Genomic DNA, 23,688 nt, shown 5'->3' with positions numbered 1-23,688 from the left:
TCGCTAGAGCTGCGTACCAAAAACGAAAAGCAAAACTAAATTTTTCGTTCAAGATTTCTATAACGAAATTTTGTATGGAAAATTTCGTTTCGCTTTAGCTGCGTACTAGGCTTAAAAAACGAAAAGCAAACGAAATTTTTCGTTCAAGATTTCGTTGTCGAATTTTTTTATGGAAAATTTCGTTTCGCTTCAGCTGCGTACTATGCTTAAAACAGAAATATTTCTACTTTTTCAACATTTTTATAGTGATAGTTTTTCCCACCACAAAATTTAAAATAATTATGCAGAAAGCTTATTTTTTGGTTTCAAAACCAATTATTGTAGTTTTTATTAAAAACAAATAGCGCTAGAAAGAAATAAATAATTTGTACTTTTGTAATTTTTCCACTCTTTAGGTCATTGTAGCTAAGGCTTAAATTAATATTTTATGGAAAAAATTATAAAAAAAAAGTGTTTCAAAAAACAATACAAAGTATTTTTTATAATTTTTCGTTTCTTTATTTTTTCTTTCAGATTTTTTTTTTTTGACGTTGAGCGCATAAAAAATCATCTGAATTTCAGGTGACTTTAAATTGGAGTGACTTTAAAAAAGAACATTTTTTTCTAGAATAGATAATAAAAATAGTTGAAGTGATTGTAAAAACTGAGTTATTAATAAATATTTTCAGTGAGATCACTTTAGTACATAACATCCCTTTCTGGATAGCATATATCCACTTAGGTATGTTTTATGTTGCTTTGGTCCCCAACTTCAATAATTTTTTTTTTATTTCCTCATTTGTTTTCATTATTCCATTTTTGCACATAAACATGCGGAGGAAAAACACAAAATTATATTAAATACATATATGGATTGTAATATCATATCAACAAATAACAATAACACCGCAACAAATGTCCAAGCACAAAAGAAATATAAACAAATCCATTTATAACTTGTATTAAAATCACAAAGTTCAATTTTGGTGTGTAGCACATTTGGTAGGTTTACCAACTTCACCAACACAAACACACCCATCTGAATTTTCAGATAAAAATTTCCACCTGAAAATCGTAACCAAATGTCAAAAAACGTAACTAAAAACCACCTAACTTTTTATGACATCTGACCAATCAGAGCCTCTGAAAATTCAGGGGTCGAATTAGGGCATACGTTCGTTAACGAATGGTTGCTATGTGTCTCTATCGTTTTCTAATAATTAAATAGAGACAGAAATAGTCAAAACGTTAACGTATGATCGTAATCGTGTGCCGTAATTCGACCCCAGATCTTAAGTTCAGGTGGCCTGCATTGAACGCGGGGATTTTTTGGTGTTAAAAAAAGAATACAATTTTGTCGTAAAGTATAATTCCTTAAAATTTGACAGGTTTCATATTTTTTTTTTGTTGAAAAAAGAACCCAAACAGACCTATTATATAGCACTAAACACACCTTTATTTTAATCTTTGTTTTGTAGTTAGGCCGTGTGTGAATTGCGTTAAATAGTTAAATCCGTGTTAAATTTTTGACTTTATTGAGGTGAATAAAAAATTTTCAGCTGTTAAAAATTTATTGGGCTCTGGGAACTGGTTAAATTTGAATTAAATTTATTTTTTACAGATGGTTTTGTTTTGTTTTTTTTTTTTATTAAAAAGGAGTATCATGGCAGAAAAAAGGCAGAACAAATTTTAAACAATAATCCATACAGCTGAAATTTTTTTATTAACCTCAATAGTGTCAAAAATTTAACACCGATTTAACTTTTGAACGCAATTCACACACGGCCCTAGTAACACTTGAAGTAAAAAAACAGAACCTAGCTTTGGGTCAAATTCCCGCTGAACATAGTAAACAAACAAGTCTTTTAAAAATCTGCACGATCCACATTCCACACCTTCCACTTTTTCTCATCACTCCTGTCAAAATACCACATACACGCATTTTACTTTATTGCAAATGTCGGTTCTTTGAAAAAGTAAATTTTGGCTTTCTCTCAAAAAAGTGAATAAAAAATTTATAATTTTTCCCTCTTATCTATTGCATTAAATAATTCTAATAATAATTAATATTTAAATATATAAACAACTAAAATGACTGTTAATGCAAAACAAGAAGAACCACCGCCAAGAGCGCGTTGTTTCTTCGATGTTAACCTCGGTGGTTTGCCAGCGGGTCGAATTGTTTTCGAATTGTTCACGGATATCGCACCAAAAACTGCTGAGAATTTCCGTGCCTTATGCACTGGCGAAAAGGGATTAGGTCTTGTTACGGAAAAACCATTACATTATAAAAATGTAATATTCCATCGAGTGGTTAAGGATTTTATGGTACAAGCTGGCGATTTCTCAGCTCATAATGGAACTGGTGGCGAATCTATATACGGCGGAACCTTCGAAGGTACGTGGTAAAATTCTTGTACAATATGCTTTTTTGTTAAAAATCAATATTTTGTTGAAGGTATCTCTTATTATTGCTTTATTATGTATTTTTCTATTGCAATTTAAAATCAAATTCATTTTGTTAATGCTTGGTTTTTTTTTAAATATTCATTTCAACCCCGTTTCACTGCGTATACAAAAATTATGTACATTCTTTATCAGTCGGCCATAATCCCTCTCATATAATTTCTTCATAATACTGTCTGAGGTATGTCAGCAATTTTGAGGTGAAATGTTGTCGACTTGTGGTTTTTGTTTCTATTTTGATACAAAATTATACCTTTATTTAAATGTGATACCAATGTATCATATTTAATTCCTTTATTTTAACTTTATATTAAAAAAGTGCATACATAGAATTCAAACAAAAACGGTAAGAATCCGGAATAGCACTTCTAGTAGTGTGATTACCTATTTATTTTAAGATAAGATAAAACTTTTTCGAGCAACTAATTACAAAGTGTCTTAAGATCTACGAGTTAAGGCAGGTATTCATGCCACGTTTAAGTTTATAATTATAAACAATCGTACTCTAATGAGTTAGCATAAGATAAGCGTATTAGATAAATCAGTACAATGGATTTGCTTTTAATATTACCTACAACCTTCAATCTTGTCTAACATATTCGAGCAAATTTCATACCAGCCCGTTCTCAACTACTCGGACAGAAGAGCATGAGTTGATGAAGTTCTTCTTATCATGAGCCGTCTACCACCTCTAATAGAACACGGCTATTTATATCTAAGCACAGAGGGTACTCTCCCATACAAAGTGCAGTCAAAAATGTAATCTGGTTTAGGTAAGCGTGTAAGAACTTAGTAAATGGTTGTTGAATAGTTCATTATTAGTAACAACATAAAACACTTTTCCAGTGTGATGAACAATATAATTTTGTATGTCCTAGTTGACAACAAAAAAAAGATGAAGAGCTACATATATTCTGCCAGCATAAATAAAAAAAGGCAGTAATTGTGCATCAGTGGCGAAGGGTTCATATAACTCGATTATTTCCGTCTTACCTTTTGAAATTCTCAACAACAAAAACTTCTGGCAACATGAATATAATTTCAATCAACACCTGCACACGCTGTCAACATTATTTCAAATACTCTTCTTTCAGTTCTACTCTACACACCTATCTGCTTTTCAATTCACTCCATAAACAAATACAAAACTATAGGTCGTTTCAAATCAAAAGTCCCATGGAAAATTGAGCAAAAATAAAAAAAACTCATTCGCTTACTATAAGGAAGCATTTATGAGGCAGCTGAACTTTTTCTAAAATACGATAAAATAATGAAGAACAGTTCTTGATATCCCTATTTTAATTAATTGGTCCGTCTGTGAGATTCACTGGGTTAGCCTCAGAAAGCAGAGGCAAGTCTCCCGGGCTTGCATCACTCCATATCCGCGGACAATACAAAAAAACATACAATTATTTAATTATTTATCATTTGAAGGCAGTTGGGATAACTTTGCCGAAGATATTATTATAGGACTAGGTGAATATGGACCAGAAATGTCCAGTTTATATGATAGCAATTCAAAACTTAAAATTCTATTCACATCTTTTCATTTGTATAATTGCGCAGTAAATATCTTATTTTTATTTTTCAATTATTTTGGAGTCGTCACCATAGAAATCATAAATAAACAAATTCAGATTTTATATTTGCTTATTTTTTTCTCTAGCATTTCTTTCATTCAAACAAGCATGATTTGTTGTTATTTTTGAGAGTATTTGTCGCAATGAGCCAATAAATTTGAGTTTTTTGTTTTTTTGTTCTCAATTTTATTGGAAGGGAGAAAATAAACTCTGAGTCAGGACTTTTGATTTGAAACGACCTATAGAGCAAAAAAAAAGGTAACCCGAAAAAAATGTCGTCTTATAAACAATAGAACAAATTTGTTTTCATTCCTCTTTTTTCATTTACTTATTACTGCCCTTGTGACCTCTCTGTTTAATACACGCTTTCTTATTTAAGAAAATAAGACGATACTCTTCGTCTTCGTCTTACTTTTTGGTGAATTTTTATGTATCTCTCATAATTTTCGCTCTGAGCTGAGTTAATGAATGCGCAGTGCGCATGTCAGTGTCTGCTTGAGGTAGGTTTCATTTTTCATAGGAAGAAAAAAGGTAGAATAAGACGGTTTCCTCCTACTTATTTGGGGAATTTGTGTGTATCGCGCAATCGCTGAGCTGATGTCGCTGATGAGCCAAATTATGTTGCGCAGGTTGTAGGTTAGGTAAGTTTTATTTGAAGAAAATTTATAGAAGAAGAAAATAACACGCTCCTTTCCGACTTATTATCTGAATTTGTATGTATCTCCCGACTGGGCTGCTGTGTCAAAGGCTTCCACTATGATAAGAAATATGCGTGGATGTTATATTTAATGTCATAAGGTATTTTTGTTGGCAGAAAGAGCATAAAATAACTGAAATTTCCATAAAGTGGAACAACTGCCCCAATTGAATTCAGCAAGTCCCAACTTCCAAGCAGAACGCAGTGCCATTTTGAAAATAATACAAATTTACATAATGCAAAAATTGTGAAAAGTTTTTAGATAGTAAGATTTAGTGTTTTGATTATGACTTTAATATCATTGTTCGACAAACAAAAAAGTCGATAGCAAGAACTTTGTTTTGTGATTTTTTTTTTTAAATTTAGTGTTCTGAATTCAGAAGTCACAAATTGTCATTTGCTAACCTCTAAGATTTTGAAATATAAATTTCTATTTGCAATAATCTTTGAAAAAAAAAAATAATTTTGAAAAGAAATAAATATATTTTATACAATAAAATACAAGTATGACTCTTTGACATTCAAAAATTAGTTTTCTAAAAAAGAACACGTTGGTAGAATTCCACTTCAAAAGTACCGAAAAATAACGTTTTCTACCAGTTAATATTCAAGTAGAAAACGTGACGGTCCAATGCAATTTTCACTTCGGGAAAATCCTTTAGATAAGTATGGTTTTGTTCAAGCTCTGTTTTGTAACTTTATAGGTATTATTTTCTCTTAGAGGATTCAAATAATTTTAATCAGTTTAGTTTTATGAAGAAAACAAAATTGTAGTTTAAGGACGCTCTTACTAAAAGTTTTGTATACACCCTGAAAACTGATAACGATTTCATGCATAGAAGATAGACTTATACCTATAGGTAGAAAAAACTTCTTCTAAATTCTTATTACTAAAAGTAGACTTGACTTTTAAGAAAAAGTTCTTGCAGAGTTTTATGAACGAAAAACGTAGAACTTTGCACACTTTTTATTAAAAAAAACTATAAATGTATATATCTTATGTTTTTGGGAATTCGTTTAAATTGCTTAATTTCATGGCTTGAAACGCAGAAATGCATTAAAAATTTGGAATTGAATTTCTTGGTGACTAATTATTCTTCGACTTACCATTTGAAATCATTCACGCCTCGCCACTGTTGTGCATAAAAGTGCTTCAACTCAGGTGGTGGTGATTTAACATTTAAGTTAAATATTTTATTTTATTAAATGCCATACATTTTACAGTCGTCATTAAACTTTATATAGGTTAAGTTGATGGTTATTTATTAAGTATGTAATGGTGAATTTCATGGTGGTCAAAGTAAGTCATATGAGTGAAATGTGGCTTTCAGACAGTATCAAAAGTGCAATTTTTGTAAGTGGCAAAAGTATTTGGACCAGCATATTCTTTTTCAATTTTGGTAAGATAAAGTAATACTTAGCATATTTTAAGCATTTATGCCATGGTTGAACATTTTTACACTCGGATTCATAAAAAAAATGAAAAAATTTCGCAAATAAACATTGAAATTAGGGCATTTATTGTTACAAGTTAAAATTCCCGTTACCTGTTAAACAAATCAATTGAGAACTGATTTTTTTGCGAAAGAATGCTGGTCAAAATACTTATGCCACTCAAAAAATAGCACTTCTAATACAAAAAAAAGCTGCCTGAGAGCCAAATTTCACTCTTATGACTTACTTTGACCACCATAAGATTCACCATAGTCTACTTAATAAATAACCATCAACTTTACATATATAAAGTTTAACCGTTAGAAATTATTCTTATCAGATCGAGAATTGTAAATCGGTCAAAATAATTATACCGACGACTTTAGATGTATTAGTTCATCGACTTAGAGCCTCCAATGGGAGAAGGCTATTGATGACTAGCCAATGCAAAGTGTAAACTCTTAAAGTGCAGTAAAAATATAATTCTTGTTATATTTTTAATGAGATTTTTCAACAGAGACATTTTTTTAGAAGGTAATTTTATAAAGTTTTATATAGGCAAGCTTTTAGAACTTAACAAAAGTTTTTTTGGATGGTTCATTATGTGTTACGACTTAAATTTTGTGTATCCTAGTATCAGGATTTTGCAAGTATAAAACTGCACCCATAAGCGACTTGTATGTTTTTTTATACCGTATTTTTAAATGGCTATTAAACAATAAAAATAATTGTGCATCCAGCACACACATATGTACAATTTACTGCAAATAGGAACGAGTTGTATTGTAGCAGCAGAAACATAGCTTAATCGTATTAAAAGTTCGAAGATCGGGAGAAATATACTTGTATAAAAAAAAAAGAATATGACCGACCGAATGGTATTACCATATTCAAATGGGAGGCTCAAAGAGCTTATTCATAAAACATGTAGAAATATAGTTCTAAGAACTCTTGGTACAAGCAAATGGAAAAACTCATGCTTCAAATGGCCTCAGAAATGAAAAAATACAAATCCGGAAAGCCGCCGCACAGTGTGTTCGCCCTCTTTTTTATACAATTTATATCCAAAAATCGACTTATACCATTTCAATAAAACTTAAGAATATTGATTATCTAGTTGAGTTCAAAACACACAAAACAGTGTTTGTTGACTCTTCTAAAAAAAAGTTTTAAAGGGTCTTCATTTTTTTTTTTTAAATTTATAGATTTTGAAAGATTTGTACTTGTCCTGCAAAAAGTTGAAAATTTTAAAGGTAAGCAAAAAGTCAAAAAACTTTTCAAACAAATACCTTAGCATCTTTCGAAAAGAGAGTGGTTTCTTGTGCATTGCTTCCACCTCCGGTCAAGATTTCTGTCAAAATTTCTCACTTTTTGTCTTAAATAACGTTTTTTTTGGTTGAGGGACGGTTACTTATTCTTAACAAATAAATTTTTCAAAAAGTTGTTCATTGACCATAAGTTTGACTTCGACCACCAAACAGTCAAATGTTTTGTAGGTTAGCAATAAATAACAAAAAAAAAAACTAAATGTTTTCTCATAGTCAAAACCCATTATAAATATTGTGCTAGTCTTCTGTATTTATGTAGCATTACTAAAAAAGCTAGACTTCAAAAATTTGCCAACAAACCAAGTCAAATCAAATTAAATAAAAATATCCAATTTATTAAAACAATTAAATAAAACTCCTCACTACATGTCATTTCTCAAAGTATTGAAAGCAATTCGACTGAAACTACCTTGTATGCTTGTTAAAGTTCCGCTTATCCAAAACAATGAAAAAAAAAAACGAAAACACTATAATTCTTAGCATGTTAGCACGACCAATTCACCACACTAATCATCGCGTGACAAATAGGGAAATCTTTTTTATCGTTAATTTGCAAATATTTATATTTATATTTATTGAACAATGATATATTTTTGAAAAGCTTTTGTATATACAGTCGACTCTCTCTAAGTCAAACTTTCACGGGACTCGAAAATCGATTAGAGTTAGAGGGAAATTCGAGTTAGAGGGATTTATTTAATATTTTTTCTTCAAAATTGTTCATTAAAAATGGTGAAAAAGTTCGACTTAGAGGGAAATTCGACTTAGGGCCATTTGCTGAATCGAAACTTAAATAATTTATGTTGAACATAAACTCTTATTCTCTACTTTTTCCTCTGCGTAAACTGTCACATAATAATTTATGTAGAACTGAAATCCTTAAGTTTCGATTCAGCAAACGGGTCTTAGAGAGAGTTCGACTTAGAGGGAGTCGACGTATATAAAACAAAAATTGTTTTTTAAAAAAATACTTTATTTATTAATTTTTTTTTAACTTATTTTTTTCCAGATGAGAGCTTTGAAATTAAACACACTCGCCCGTTTTTGCTTTCGATGGCAAATCGTGGCAAAAACACCAACGGCTCTCAATTCTTTATGTAAGTAAACCTCCTCGAAAGCGTTGAGATTAAATGGAAATTCTTTCATTTCAGGAGATGTCTGTGTTCATTTTTTTAAAGATGTATATTCAACTATTTTAAAATGTTGATTTTATTTTCCTCTTATTTCTTTTTACCCTAAATCACACTAGCAAAATGCATTTAATTTACATTTTTTAAAGCAATATCAATTTTCAATATTGTTATATAGCCAAATGAAAAATAAGCAGTTGCGCTGAGGGCGTAGCGTTCGTTTAACGTGATAGCAATGTCTTCTACTCAGTGCTGCAAATAGCCTTATGTCATTGGTAATGGTGTCATGCGAGGATGTGCTCAGAACTTCATTCGTTTAGCAGCTGTTACTGCAGATAAAGTGTCTTTTGTGTACACCATCAGGCCCCCATTCTTTTTGGACTACCTAGTTGGACAAGAGCAAACTTCTTCTGCTTCTCGCAATTTTATGGTCGTTGTGATGATCACAATGACAATAAATTATCGACACAAATAGGAACATTACCTACAGAATAATAATAAAAAAAAACATAAATTATTCATCCAGCAATTCAAATCCAAAAAAAAAAAAAAAAATCAAATCTTCAAAAATTTAAATCAACACCAAAACAAATTGCAAAAATTATTCTTTGTTCTTTTTGTTTCTCGTTATAGTACTACACAGCCTGCTCCACATCTTGACAAGTAAGTTTAATATTTGTTTATTGGTGATTTAGTTATTAAAAATGTTCTTTCTTTTTTTTCAGTATTCATGTTGTATTTGGACACGTTGTTACCGGACAAGATGTAGTTCGTCAGTTGGAACAATTGCCAGTGGATAGGAACTCTCGTCCTCTGCAAGATGCTATCATTTCTAACTGCGGTGAACTGATCAAACAAGTTAAAGGTAAGATTAATATTCATGAATAAAATACACATTTATAAGATTAAGAAACTAGGAATCCTTTGTTGCAGTTAGTAAGTTAAATGTAAGTCAAATATTTCGCGGAATCTATAACAACAGGAAGTTTGGAAATAGGTACATATTTGGTTGGTTGATTGACAATGGAAGGAAACAAGTTTGGAAATAGGTATTTGGTTGGTTGATTGACAATGGCAAACTACAAGTTGAACCAAACGAAATTAAAAAATTATTAAACTTAATAGCTTAAGTTCATGCATTATTCATGCGTTCGACAATAATCTACAAGGTAACATGCTATGAAAAAGGTACTTCTAGCAAAAAACACAATTTTTGGAAAAAAAATTGTTTTGAACGATGGAACTCAAGTTAATTACCTTTTTTTTAGTATATTGTAAGAGCCCACGCCTTTGCCATAAAGTTAAGAATGTCACGTTATTCTTCGAAACAAAAATTTATGTATTGGACCCGTCTGGAAATTTTCAGGGCATGATTTCCATAGAAAACTTCTTTTGGGGCTTATTCCCTTTTGCACGTTATTTTTTATCAAAATATATGAATTCTTTAATTTTTTTTAAGTGAATCCGTATCTACTTGATAAGTGTAAGTAAATGAGACAAACAAAAAATTAAGATATTTCGACAAAAATTGTATTTTTTTCGCTTGGGCCTAACAATATGGCAAGGTACTGTACTTCTATACTGATTAAGAGACCGACTAAATAGACCGGCCGATAGAAAGTTTGTAGTGTGCGGGGGCCCTAAGTCTTACTTTTCTCTAAAACTGATTTAGGGCCATTTGCTGAAACGAAACCTAAATAATTTAAGTTGAACATAAACTCTTATTCTCTACTTTTTCCTCTGCACATAAGGATTTATGTTGAACATAAATGCTTAAGTTTTGATTGAGCAAACGGCGCTTAATGATTTTATATACGGTCGTACTTTTCTATTTTCTTCATTTCTCAATTTTTTGTTAACGACTAAGTCCATTTCAACAAAATTTTTTAAACACTTGTTTTACACAAACATAAATCCAATTTTGTTAAGGGTTTTTCAAATAGTCGAATTTTTCTAAAAAGTTGTCTTATCGGATTGGCGGAATCACTTACATTTTTACTGTGGATAAGGTTAGCTTATGAAAAAAAATTGATTTTGAAAACAAAGGAACGCCTGAATGGACCTAATTAAAACCCTGTATGGTTTAGGTGGTCTTATTGAACTATTAAAAGCACACCTCACATTAGTTGTTTGGAAGATATTTTTAATTGAGGGTTTAATCTTAAAAAAAAAAACAACAATACCCGTGTTCGAAAAGTTTTCGAAAAAACGTAAGTCAACCCTTTTATTGAATTTATATTCAAGCTTTTAAAACATGCCTTCAATTTTCTGGGCGATCATTAATAATTTAAAATTCTATTTCCCAACGACAAGTGGTCGAAAAAATGAAGTCAAAATAACAAATAGGAGCTGACTTAACATTATGGTCTATATGGCAATTAAGTCAGTTTTTTTCCACGAATGTACAAAAATTAAGGGAACAACAAAATACCAGTACTTTATAAAACACAGTTCGACCATTGTTAAGGAAAAATACAGTCACTTTATAAACCTCAAAAAATTTACATTTTTGTTATCCCTTAATTTTAGGACAACAACAAAAAATAACCAATAAAAAAAATTCGAAATTTTTTTAACTGTTTTATGTCGAATTTCAAACAACTTTTTCCTTAAATGAAAAAAAAAATTTACTTTTTCCCGAAGAATCGATCCTTTTTAAATCTCTTTTTTGAGAAGGATATACACAGATTTTCACACACACTAAAAAACGTCAAAACAAACTAAATTTTTTTTTTTTGAAGAAATTAAAAACCTCAGCCATTTTTTGTTAATTTATGAAATATAAATAATATTGAGGGAACAAAATAAACAAATTTTACGTTGTTTTGTTCATACTAAGAAGTTATTTATATTCTTTTGTTTTCCATCGTTCACTTGGACACACATACATTCACAAAAAGAGATCGTTACCTTTTTTTTATTTATGTACCTAAACAGCCAAAAAGTATCGACTTTAGTAGCGACTGCAAGTGGTTTTGTTTTCCATCGTTCACTTGGACAGACATACATTCACTTTTCGCGATTAGAAATCTTCGGGTAATATTAGCTGCTTTTTTATTCATACATTTAATCATAGAGGAAGGAATACCTAGAGAGCCGACTCGTACCCCCCTTGCCTAAAACACCCGCAAATTTAATTTCAGACATGGTATAAAAAGAGAAGGTATGATCATTAGAAAAAACTCAGTATTGAGAACTGTCAAAACTTATGGCTACTTAAGGTTTTGACAGACCAGCCCATTGAAATTGTTGTTGTAAACAAATTTGTCTTGTTGCTTTTGACTTTGCCAAATGCCAAACGTCAAAACCTTATTACCCCATTTTGTAAGATGGCGGCTCTAATGATCATACCTTGTCTTTTTATACCATGAATTTCAGAAACATCTCTCTTATTTTTCTCTTGTTTTCCTATCTGTGAATACGTGTGAAAGCTATAACATTGTATATATATTCTTATAGTACTCTCATGAAGTAGAATTTTCTGTTTTGCGTCGCCACCGCTGGGATCGCTAGTTTATTTTATGTTTGAACCTTATGCAGAAAATTGAAGCGCAGATCTACCAAAAGATGTCGCTAAAGTATTTTCATGGATTGATAGTACTATAGAAATATATATACAATGGCTATAATGCGTTTAATACCTTCCTTTCACCAGTAGATGTCCTCACAAAGTTTGAATTTAAACATGATTTTGGTTTGTACATGAACTTGAATACATTGTATATATATTCTTATAGTACTCTCATGAAGTAGAACATTGTATATATATTCTTATAGTACTCTCATGAAGTAGAATTTTCTGTTTTGCGTCGCCACCGCTGGGATCGCTAGTTTATTTTATGTTTGAACCTTATGCAGAAAATTGAAGCGCAGATCTACCAAAAGATGTCGCTAAAGTATTTTCATGGATTGATAGTACTATAGAAATATATATACAATGAGTAGAATTTTCTATTTTGCGTCGCCACCGCTGGGATCGCTAGTTTATTTTATGTTTGAACCTTATGCAGAAAATTGAAGTGCAGATCTACCAAAAGATGTCGCTAAAGTATTTTCATGGATTGATAGTACTATAGAAATATATATACAATGTTGAATAGCTCAAATAGCTCACTCCACCCACCTTTCAATAAATATGTACAGAAATAAAAAAAAAGGTTCGTGTTTTGAATTTATTATATTATTTTTTTATGAATTAATTCCTTTACTGAGCACTTAAATTGTTTTTAATTGTTTTGAGCACAACTCCACAGTTGAATGTGTTGGTGCCATTTAAAAAAACTACCACATATAAGCACTCTGGAGTTTTTCCTCTCATTGCAGCTTGTAGGGTGGAAGAGAAAAACCAACCGAAGTCGCGTCTCTAGGTATTCCTTTCTCTATGCATTTAATTAAGAAAAAATGATTTATATTTTAATCATTGCTATACTGCGTTTGAAGCTCAAATATAGGAAATATATGTGAAGGAAAATAAGAACAAGTACTTACTACCCAGTCGTACACCACGTCACTTTAAATAACTATTCTTCAAACAAAGAATGTATTTACATACAAAAATCTAACGATAATTTTTCTTTTTAGTTAAAAAAGATAAAAAGAAAAAGAAACGACCAGCATCTTCAGATGACGAGGGTTCTGAAGTGGACTCATCAAGCGAGAAAAAGAAACGCAAGGATAAAAAGAAGAAAAAGGATAAGAAACGAGCAAAGCAAGATGAGTATGTCAAGTATTAATAATGACGCAAAAAATAACATATAAAAACAAATCTAGAAAAGAAGCCCCAAAAAAAAACAAGGGATTTTTCGGGGTTTAATGATAAAGATAAGAGATATGAAGTATGGTGAAATTTATAGAATGTTGTGCACAATATAAACAAAAAACTGAATATTTCAATTTTTTTTAAAAATAATCATTTCATTCTATACTGCCCAAAGCTTTCTGAATGCTTGAATATAAATTAATATTGTGTGAAAAAAAAAAACAAGTTACACTTTGAATTTTTTCCTCGGCAATGATCTTAACCAAGGTTTTGTAAATTGAAAATCAAGAATTGTTAAATTTTCAATTTCCATACTTTTCTTCAGTTTTTTTGATTTTTCGCATTATTATTATTTGTTAATCTATATAGACCAGGGTCAATAATTTTTGAAACCAAAAAAAATCATAGTAGAATGAAACCCATTGGAAAAGGAGGTGAATATGATGAAAATTAAAGGAAAAATAAATTACGGGCGAGCCGAGTTCGGGAAGTGGGTGGGTTGAGTTTTTAATGGTAAAAAATGGTATATCTCGATTTCCGGCAAAACTACAAATCCAATAGAAAAAATTTGTATGGCGAAGTTGTTGGTAATAAAAAGATCTACAAGTTTTGTATCAACAATTTTTTCACATAACCTCAAAATTTATGTGAAAAATTCAAAAAACATAGTTTTTGGTTTTTTATTTTTATCTTTTTCAAAAACAAAAATTTTTCTACGAAATTTAGTGAAAACTTAGCTTATTATGTCCCAAATACACTGTAATTTATTTGATTTAAAATATTAATTTGTTTACCTTATTTTGACTTAATACCAAAAAAACAGCCTAATTTTCAATCGAAAATTCACGTGTCAAAATATAAGCTTTTTTCAAAAAGTCGGTGGGCATTTCGTTCGTTAAAATGTCTATTTTCTCATGGTGTAAAAAAAAATTGCATTAGTATACTATAGAACATTTTCTCGCAAAATTCAAAAAATGAAAAATGCTTGAATTCGAAAAAAAAATTTTATCATTGTTTACAATTTTGGCCTATTTATTCAAATTTACACTTTAATTACTCAAAAAACGTAACATTTATCAATGTTACATGAAATCTTACGTTTTTTGAGTAATTAAAGTGTAAATTTGAATAAATAGGCCAAAATTGTAAACAATGATAAAAAATTTTTTTCGAATTCAAGCATTTTTCATTTTTTGAATTTTGCGAGAAAATGTTCTATAGTATACTAATGTAATTTTTTTTACACCATCAGAAAATAGACATTTTAACGAACGAAATGCCCACCGACTTTTTGAAAAAAGCTGATATTTTGACACGTGAATTTTCGATTGAAAATTAGGCTGTTTTTTTGGTATTAAGTCAAAATAAGGTAAACAAATTAATATTTTAAATCAAATAAATTACAGTGTATTTGGGACATAATAAGCTAAGTTTTCACTAAATTTCGTAGAAAATTTTTTGTTTTTGAAAAAGATAAAAATAAAAAACCAAAAACTCGGTTTTTTGAATTTTTCACATACATTTTGAGGTTATGTGAAAAAATTGTTGATACAAAACCTGTAGATCTTTTTATTACCTACAACTTCGCCATACAAATTTTTTCTATAGGATTTGTAGTTTTGCCGGAAATCGAGATATACCATTTTTTACCATTAAAAACTCAACCCACCCACTTCCCGAACTTGGTTCGCACGTAATTTATTTTTCCTTTCATTTTTATCATATTCACCTCCTTTTCCAATGGGTTTCATCCTACTATGATTTTTTTGTACTTTTTAATGTTTTTGAAGGCATCGGCACTGGTCTAATAAGAAGGAAAACAAAGTAAAAAATGTTATTTTTTTTGTTAATAGATCAGAAGAAGAAGAGGAAAGAACCGATGTCAAAGAAGCTAATGATAATTCAGAACCTTTAGAAGAAGGCGAAATACATCCTTTGGTATCTGTAACAAAAATAGATCCTGATGAAATTCCAGAAGTAAGTTCCTTGAAGATGAACTAATTTAACCAACTCAATTAATTCTTTTAATTTTATTTAGGTATCCAACAATTTCCTCATGCGTGGAGGTTCTAAGCGCGATGTATCTTCTGAAAGTGCTTCACGTAATGACGATCGTAAAGATAGAGATGAAGGCAATAGAAATCGACGTGACAGCGGCAATCGTAATGCATTTGGATGGTCCAAAAAGAGAGTTCCTACATCACGAAGCGGACGTGTAGTTAAAGGCCGTGGAGTTTTCGTAAGTTGAACTATCATCAATTTTACTTTAAATTGAATATTAATTTCTTTTTTTTTTTTTTGAAATAGCGCTATCGTACTCCATCCAGATCTCGCAGCCGATCTCGTAGTGTGACTCCGCCACATTGGAAACAAGCTCAAAAAAGAACTATTAAACTTTCTGATTTGGAAAAAATGGAAGAAGAAAAACAAATGCGAGACGAAGAAATTAAGAGACGCGAAGTAGAGCGCAAAAAACGTCATGAGGAAGTTAGACTCAAAGACACAAAAAAATCATTTTACGAGTTGGATGCAAATGCCTACGAGAAGCCAAATCCAGAAAAGAAACGTATAGACAAAGATGTTGAGAAACGGGACCATAATGATCAACCGAAAAAGAACCAAGCTGAAAGCACAAAGGACAAGTCTGTTGACAGGGATCAAAAGAAACTCGTTGATATGAATGCTTTGGATTATGAAGACCAAGTGGGAAGCGAAAATGAGGAGAAGAAATCACGGAGTGCATCAGTGGAAAAGAAATCACCAATAAAATTTAAATCAGACGACAAAGAGAAAAAAGAAGATCGAAGAGATAGAAGGGTTTCGCCACGTGGTCGATCGCCTGAGATGCGAGACCGACGTCGAAGGTCAAATTCCAGGGATGGCGACAGACGTAATAGATTTGCCAATCGCAGATCTGATTTCCGATCTCCACGCCGTCGTAATTTCGGTCGTCGTGGATTTGGTGGAAATAATGGAGGTGGTTTTGGAGATCGACGTCGGCAAAGGTCACGTTCGTTTGATCGTTTCCGCAATCGTCGATCGCCAGCACGCCGCCGATCACCTGGTGATCGTCGTTCACCTGGTGATCGTCGTTCACCTGCTGATCGTCGTTCGCCTGGAGACCGTCGTTCATCTAGCGATCGTAGATCACCAGCAAGGCGCAAGTCATCGACTGATCGTAGGTCACCCGCTAAACGTAGATCGTCTACAGATCGAAGATCCCCGGCCAATCGAAGATCTTCTGGTGATCGTCGGTCGCCAGGTAATCGTAGGTCATCTACTGATCGTAGATCGTCGCCAAATCGTAAGTCATCTGTTGAAAGAAAGTCATCTGCTGATCGTAGGTCACCTGTTGATCGTAAATCTTCTACTGAACCAAAATCCTCAAATTATCGCAAAGCATCTATTGACCGTAAATCTCCGCATGATGACAAACCTTCGGTTGATCGTAAATCCCCCGACCAACGCAAATCATCTGCTGATCGCAAGTCATCGGAAATTCAAAAATCAACCTCTGATCGTAGATCATCACCGGCTAAGCGTAGATCATCTACAGATCGTAGATCACCGGCTGATCGGAAGCAGTCTGACGATCGCAGATCACCGGCCAATCGAAAACACTCTGATGATCGTAGATCGCCGGCAAATCGAAATAAATCAAGCGACCGCAGATCACCTGCCAAACGCAGATCATCGACTGATCGTCGATCACCAGCCAATCGCAGGTCATCAGTCGACAGACGATCGCCTGATCGACGTCGTCGTCCAAATAGATCTCGTTCCCGCAGCCCGCGGAGAAGACGTGACAGTCGTGGAGGAGACCGCAGTTATGATCGTCGATCTGTCTCTCCCAGCAAACCAAAGCAATCGAACTCTTCTCGCGATCATAGGGACCACAAACGTTGCAAGTCAAAATCCCCAAGAAAATCATCTCCAGTTCATCAATCTACCGGAAGTTCTACGAATCCTCAAGAAGATCAAGAAAAACTAGTAAGAGAAAAAATGTTAAAACGCGCTGAAGCCCTTCAATTATTCAAAGATCATATGCGCAAAGAAATTGCCAAAGAAGAAGAACGTCGCGCCGAAAAGCAAAGAATGGAAGATGAAGAAAAAGAAAGAGAAAAAGAAAAGGAGAAAAATGCTCGTGAATTGCAGGAATTGGAAAATTTGAAGAAGGAAACTTTATTAAAACTACAAGTCCATGATAATACCAAAAAACAAGTTTCAGATAATCAAAAACCAAATGAAAAGAAAGAAAAAGATGACAAGCGATCATCGAAAGATAAGAAGAAGAAACGGTCCAAGAAGTCGAGAAAACATAGCAAATCATCAAATGATTCTGATTCAGATTAAAAAAAGCACTGAAGTCACCATTATTTTATTATTATGTAATACAAAACTAAAAAACTTTATTTCAGTAATATATTTTTAAAGTGCAATTTAAAATTGCACATAAACAATTTAACGGTTTGTGTACATAATTTTTAACAAATGCACGAATAAAATATCAATCAAATAAAATACACAATTGCATATCGTCGGTGAAACCAGAAAAGTGTGTAACTCCAAATTTTCTGAAAATTATATTTGAATGCCATCTGTTAGACAAACCTAATATCTACCGTTCCTTAAACCTTTGTATATATATTTCTATAGTACTATCAATCCATGAAAATACTTTAGCGACATCTTTTGGTAGATCTGCACTTCAATTTTCTGCATAAGGTTCAAACATAAAATAAACTAGCGATCCCAGCGGTGGCGACGCAAAATAGAAAATTCTACTTCATGAGAGTACTATAAGAATATTATATACAATGCTTAAACTCAGAATCCCCTTAAAGTTCATAGTTTTTAATTTATTAGCAAATTAGAAAATGAAAACTCATACAAATGCCTTCAAAACGATTTTGTTTTTTTGCTCTCCTATAAAATTTGCTAAAATAGAGTTACACAGTTTTCTGGTTTCACCGACGATATATTACCTGAAATGGAATGATGTTTTAATATTCAATAGCAATTGCATCTAATTTATAAATTTTAATATAGGTTTGTCCTTTTTTTCATTGCTTACAATGGTGAAGATGAATACCACAGGTATTAGAGAATCATCTGAGAATTTTTGGAAAGGATTTGAATTTTATATTTCAAATAACGGGTACATCGAGACAAATATAAAAAAAATATTTTTTTTTTTGCCACAAAAACGTGTGGTTTGGCCGCCATTTTGTGATTTTCTCAGCTTCTATAAGTTATTGACGAAAAAAATGTAAAATTGTCGGAGATGGTCGTAAAGATGTAGGTTTTTCTAAGTGAAAAAGTAGGTACTTATAATAACTTTGGTACAACTCAAAATTTCCTACATTTAAGTATATTAAGTTTTCTTGAACGCCCCAAAACTGTTCTAGTTAGAACCTGACGATTTAAAAATATTTTTTGGATATTACTATTATTAACACTGGTCATAAGAATTAAACTTTTCTTTTTTCCAAGAAACCAAACATATTTTTCCATTGAGAAATCTTTTTTTTTATTTATTTGCACAAAAATTAATCTGCAAACGAGTTTTCATAAACAAATTTCATTTATTAAAAAAAAAAAAACAACAAATGCAACAAGTTTTTAAGTGGGTTACAGTGAAAATAAAAAATGGGCCACCCTAATGTACATACTATCAGACCCGTGGTCACGTTGCTTCGCAATTTATGGAAACTTTAATTTGAGTAGAACGAATATTCTTTTAACTTGGTGAGTATTATGGGAGCGCGCTCCAGCGGGTCAAAATTCTGACTTCAAAATTCTGGTTTTCAAAATTCTGCTTTTTTAACGAAAATTCTGTTTTTCAAAACTCTCCTTTGTTTCTATTCTTTTTTTAAAAATTCTGCCAGCATATATTTGCAGAATTTTGTAAAACTGAATTTTGACCCCGGCAGAAATTTGACCCCATCCCGAGCATTATATACATCTTATTTGATGTGGAAATCCAACAGTCTTAAAAAAATTCAAAAAATGTCCGCAAATCTTTTTATTTCACAATTTATTTTTTAGTGGTCTATCTAAAATTTAAACGATCAGCTCTATTCTGCTATTCGATTCACGTGAAAGTCTAAAAAAGAAGCATTAAAATGAACGTTAAAATTAAATTTAAGTACAGTATTTTTCTTGTGAATTTCTAAAAAGGACGAGAAAAATGCTCTGCAATTCAAAGAAAGAGGTTTTTCAAATTCAATTACACGTTATAAATAAAAGGAAACTTTCGATTCACGTGAATCGAATAGCAGAATAGGGCTGGATATTTAGAAAATGCATGACTGGGTAACAACAGTGAGTTTGTCATTAGAGGACCCACCTCGGTAAAAAAAATATATTGCTTTAACTAGCCGCATGGATGGCAAATATTAGAACCTAATTTTTGGTTCTAAAAGTAGAAAAGTGTGGAATTAATGTGGACGGCTTTTTGATCTACCACCACCAACATTACATACACAACATAATGTTAAGTAAAAAATCTACAGAGCTGGTGGTTCATAGAAATTACTATTTTTTGTTTTGGGTTAAGTTTAAGTGAAATATATTTTTTTATTTAAAGTAAGCTACCTACCTTACTTTAACCCTTTGCTCCCGGCAAAAAATACAAATATTTTGAAAAAAAGTTTTGATATTTTCTAATTCCACACTAAAATTAAAAAATAATGATTGTACTAGTAATAACATTGTATAAGGAATGTTTTGAGCTGAGAGTACAAAAGGAGAAGTCCATTTTTTAGTAAAAAAAAACTAACAAAGTAACTAATAGGTGGTTTCATGCTGAAACCACTAGGAAGCAAAGGGTTAAGGGGTTATATCTAGTTGTAAGAGAAAAAAAAACCTTCTTTTTTGTGGATTTTTTGTGAAGAGGCATTTAATTATATAAACATAAAGAATACATATCCATATAGCAAATTTAATGTATTAAAAGAATTCGGGTGTTTTCATAAACGTCGGAAATCTGCGTCGGTCCAATCGTCTTTCTGCTTTGCTGCAATAATGAACACACCAATTCTGCAGAATAATTGCAGGCCTGCGTTTGTACAATTTTCAGCAGTCACTGAGTGTTCATAAACGTCAGAAAAAAAATATAAAAAAATTACCATAGAATGAGTTTTGTTTAAGCGAAAAAAATTTCTTTTTCAGTTCCCGAAAATATTGTTTTTAATAACACGAAAAATTTGTAAACCGTGTTACATTAGGGTGGGTAAAAAAAAATACTCTCTTCTAAAAAAAAAAAAATAATAAAAAATTAAAAATATTTTTAATTAGGGTGTTCAAGAAAGTTTTTTTATGCGTTTGAAAAAAAATGATTTTATTGCACAGAAAATTTGTTAAGTGCGTTTTTGCTATAGTAATTTTAGATTCATGCCGAATTAATTAAATTGAATTTGGTTGAATTCCAAGCGTAAATGTTAAATACCTATACCATTTTTCTGAGCCCCCTAATTCGAAAATACGTACCCCAATTTTACATTATATTTCATAAACCATGTTTTACAAACTTTCTTTGCAGTGAAAAATAATTTTTTTTTGTAATTATGTAATTAAAAAAAAAAATTTGAACCACCCTAATGGAAAATTTTTTTTTCTTCGATAATTTGGTCAAAACAATATCCACGTTGATTTTTTTTGGATAATTCAAGCATTTGTAGAAGATAACATTTTTTAGAGCCACCCTAATAAGAAAAAATTTAATACAAACTCCTTTTTTCAAAAAACACGATTTCAAAATTTTCTGTGTCATTAAAATTTAAATTTTTTGAAAAATGAAAAAAGAAACATTTTTTTGCACCACCCTAATTAATATGTTTGCTTTTCATTTTTGTTTAACAATATTTACATTTATTAACAAAAAAAAAATCGAATCAAGAGTCAAATAAATTTCTTTTTGAGTTCTGCAGCAATACAATTTTGGCTGCGCAATCTGCCCGATGTTGACGACATACTGACGTTTATGAACAGCAAAACTGCAGTTGGACTAAGTTAGTCCGATCGCAGATCTGAGTTTATGAACACGACTAACGCAGGCCTAAGTTAGGCAGACGTTTATGAAAACACCCTTCGCTGTGCATTTAAAAAAATATTGGGTTCCGTTATTTTTGTAGTAGATCTTCTAGACGACCTCTAAAAAAAAGGTGTCTGGCGGTGAGCAAAATTTCTCCGAAACGGCTGGAGTAATCGGCTTGAAATTTTTACACAATTTTCTTAGGTACTTTTGTCAGGTAATGAACGAAGGAAAAAGGTTTTTGACAATAATTCGATTTTTTTAAGCCACTTTAAAGTGTAAATTTTCGTGAAAAACAACGATTTTTTTCTTTGGGAAGCCGCCATTTTGTCAAAAATCTAAATTTTGACTATTCCTTCGTTCATTACCTGCATTCGTCTCTCCTGCAAATGAATCTTTTGTTTTTTTCAATTTTAAGTGACTTGGATCAGAGATATCTTGCTCACCGCCAGACACCTTTTTTTTGGAGGTCGTCTAGAAGATCTACTACAAAAATAACGGAACCCAATATTTTTTTAAATACATAGCGAATTATTTTAATACATTAAATTTGCTATATGGATATGTGTTCAATAATCCGTGCCTACCACGGAGAAGAAGACTACCAACACACACGCATGACATGCCAACCAACAACACCAACCAACGATCGTGTGTGTTTCCTTATTCTTCCCTCCCTCTCTTCTCCTCAGTCGTAATAAGATCTTTCAATAAAGAGGACACGCAGTCCAATTAGAACAAATACAATGTGTTGTGTTTTATTTATATTATTTATTAATCATAAATTATACAGTCCACTATAAAGTTATGAATACATTATTGTTCACGGTCCTTCGAGCCGGATATTGAGCTATGCACCTCTTAAAAGTACATTCATTAGTATAATGCAGTGCCATTAAAAATAAAAAAATATATTTCAAAATAAAAAAAAAACAAATCAACCAGTGAGAGTGCGAAAAATTAATTGTAAACAAAATATGTACATACAATACAAAATTAAAAAAATATACAAACAGAAAAACAAGAAAAAGAAAATAATTGTGTGGAGGAGATAATTTCGGTGATATCGGCTAGATACAATACGCATTTTAGATGAATACAATCAAAGTTTTCTATTCCAATACGAACTGACAACGAACAAATGCTTGGATTTCATGGATCATGGATGTCGAAGTAAATGATGAGAAATAAGGAAAAATCAACGAGGTGATCTAGCATGTTTCAACAAGACAGAATTCTTTGAATACATTTCACATACATTCATATGCGATGAAACAAATGTAAGTAACATCTGTCATGATTTAACAAATAAAAAAAAAAAAAAAACTTTCAAATAACAATATACCTACCTACTTAACATTCCATACTCACATATGTACATCATACATATTTAACTACATACATACAAACATGTTTAAAAACTGCTAACACAATTGCAAGTTTATTGGTTTTATTTTATCAAAATACCTATCATTCATGACAAACAAAAATAAACATTATAAATATCATTATTTTCTAACAAACATACATACAGACAAGAAATAGTTTTCCTATCAACACATTTTATAATGCATAGGTATTTTATGTATGTTAGTATTTTATTACAAAATGCCAAATTATAGTAGAGATACCTACTATTGTATCCCTCTCCATTTTCATGTATCCAAATTCGTGAATAGTAATTACAATTTCTGGTAGTTAATAAACATACTACACAGGCACAAAAATAAAAAAATATACAGGGTGTCCCAAAAGTAATGGATCAAACGAAATATGCTGATAGGCCAACTTTAGGGCTCTCTGAATTTGGTAACTTTTTCATCCCAAATCCTTACGGTTTTCGATTTAATGCAGTTTTTGTTAAATTTCGAAAAATCCCGACTTTGCAACAGTATTTTGCTTTCTCCGCTCATAATTGATTTTTTTTTTTACAATTCTTTCACTAAAACATTGCCTAATAATAAGAAATAGTAAATTAATCAAAATATTTTTTATTTCATACGCCATTTTGCTGCAAATTAATTAATAGTTCCATGTTTTATAAAAACTCAATTTCTTTCTATTATTTCAGAGCAACACCCTGAAAAAAATTTGTATGGTGTGACACTGGTTAATTATTTTGAAAACTTTTCGTGTTATTGCAGTTTTCAAAAATGTATAAAAGTTTCCAAAGTTGAAGTTAGAACTAAAGATATTACAATTTAAAAGCAACAAAACAGGGCTTTTCAGAGAAAAATAACAAAGAAAAATAAACATATTTTCTCGACTGTACTTTATTTA

The 23,688-nt window shown here is 31.3% G+C and overlaps 1 protein-coding gene across 1 annotated transcript; it reads left to right on the top strand.

Annotated features, from left to right (window-relative positions):
* The first annotated feature begins 1,918 nt into the window (after positions 1 to 1,918).
* LOC129913778 (peptidyl-prolyl cis-trans isomerase G) lies at positions 1,919 to 17,903 on the top strand. The gene is made up of 8 exons (XM_055992628.1): positions 1,919 to 2,377; positions 8,494 to 8,581; positions 9,248 to 9,277; positions 9,340 to 9,479; positions 13,196 to 13,331; positions 15,227 to 15,350; positions 15,412 to 15,612; positions 15,681 to 17,903. The coding sequence occupies exons 1-8, from the start codon at positions 2,071 to 2,073 to the stop codon at positions 17,724 to 17,726; spliced, it is 3,072 nt and encodes a 1,023-aa protein (XP_055848603.1). The 5' UTR covers positions 1,919 to 2,070; the 3' UTR covers positions 17,727 to 17,903.
* The last annotated feature ends 5,785 nt before the right edge of the window (positions 17,904 to 23,688 follow it).

This window comes from Episyrphus balteatus, chromosome 3, assembly GCF_945859705.1.
Source record: "Episyrphus balteatus chromosome 3, idEpiBalt1.1, whole genome shotgun sequence".
In the NCBI taxonomy this organism is placed as follows: domain Eukaryota; kingdom Metazoa; phylum Arthropoda; class Insecta; order Diptera; family Syrphidae; genus Episyrphus; species Episyrphus balteatus.
Note: the sequence above shows the minus strand (reverse complement) of the source record. Positions and strands in the feature narration are given on the sequence as shown.

What these genes read in the sequence shown, in the direction of transcription:
- LOC129913778 (XM_055992628.1), top strand. Translation starts at nt 2,071, where the DNA reads ATGACTGTTAATGCAAAACAAGAAGAACCACCGCCAAGAGCGCGTTGT. An exon ending in ATACGGCGGAACCTTCGAAG is followed by an intron (nt 2,378 to 8,493) that starts GTACGTGGTAAA and finishes ATTTTTTTCCAG; the next exon opens with ATGAGAGCTTTGAAATTAAA. An exon ending in TTAAAGGCCGTGGAGTTTTC is followed by an intron (nt 15,613 to 15,680) that starts GTAAGTTGAACT and finishes TTTTTGAAATAG; the next exon opens with CGCTATCGTACTCCATCCAG.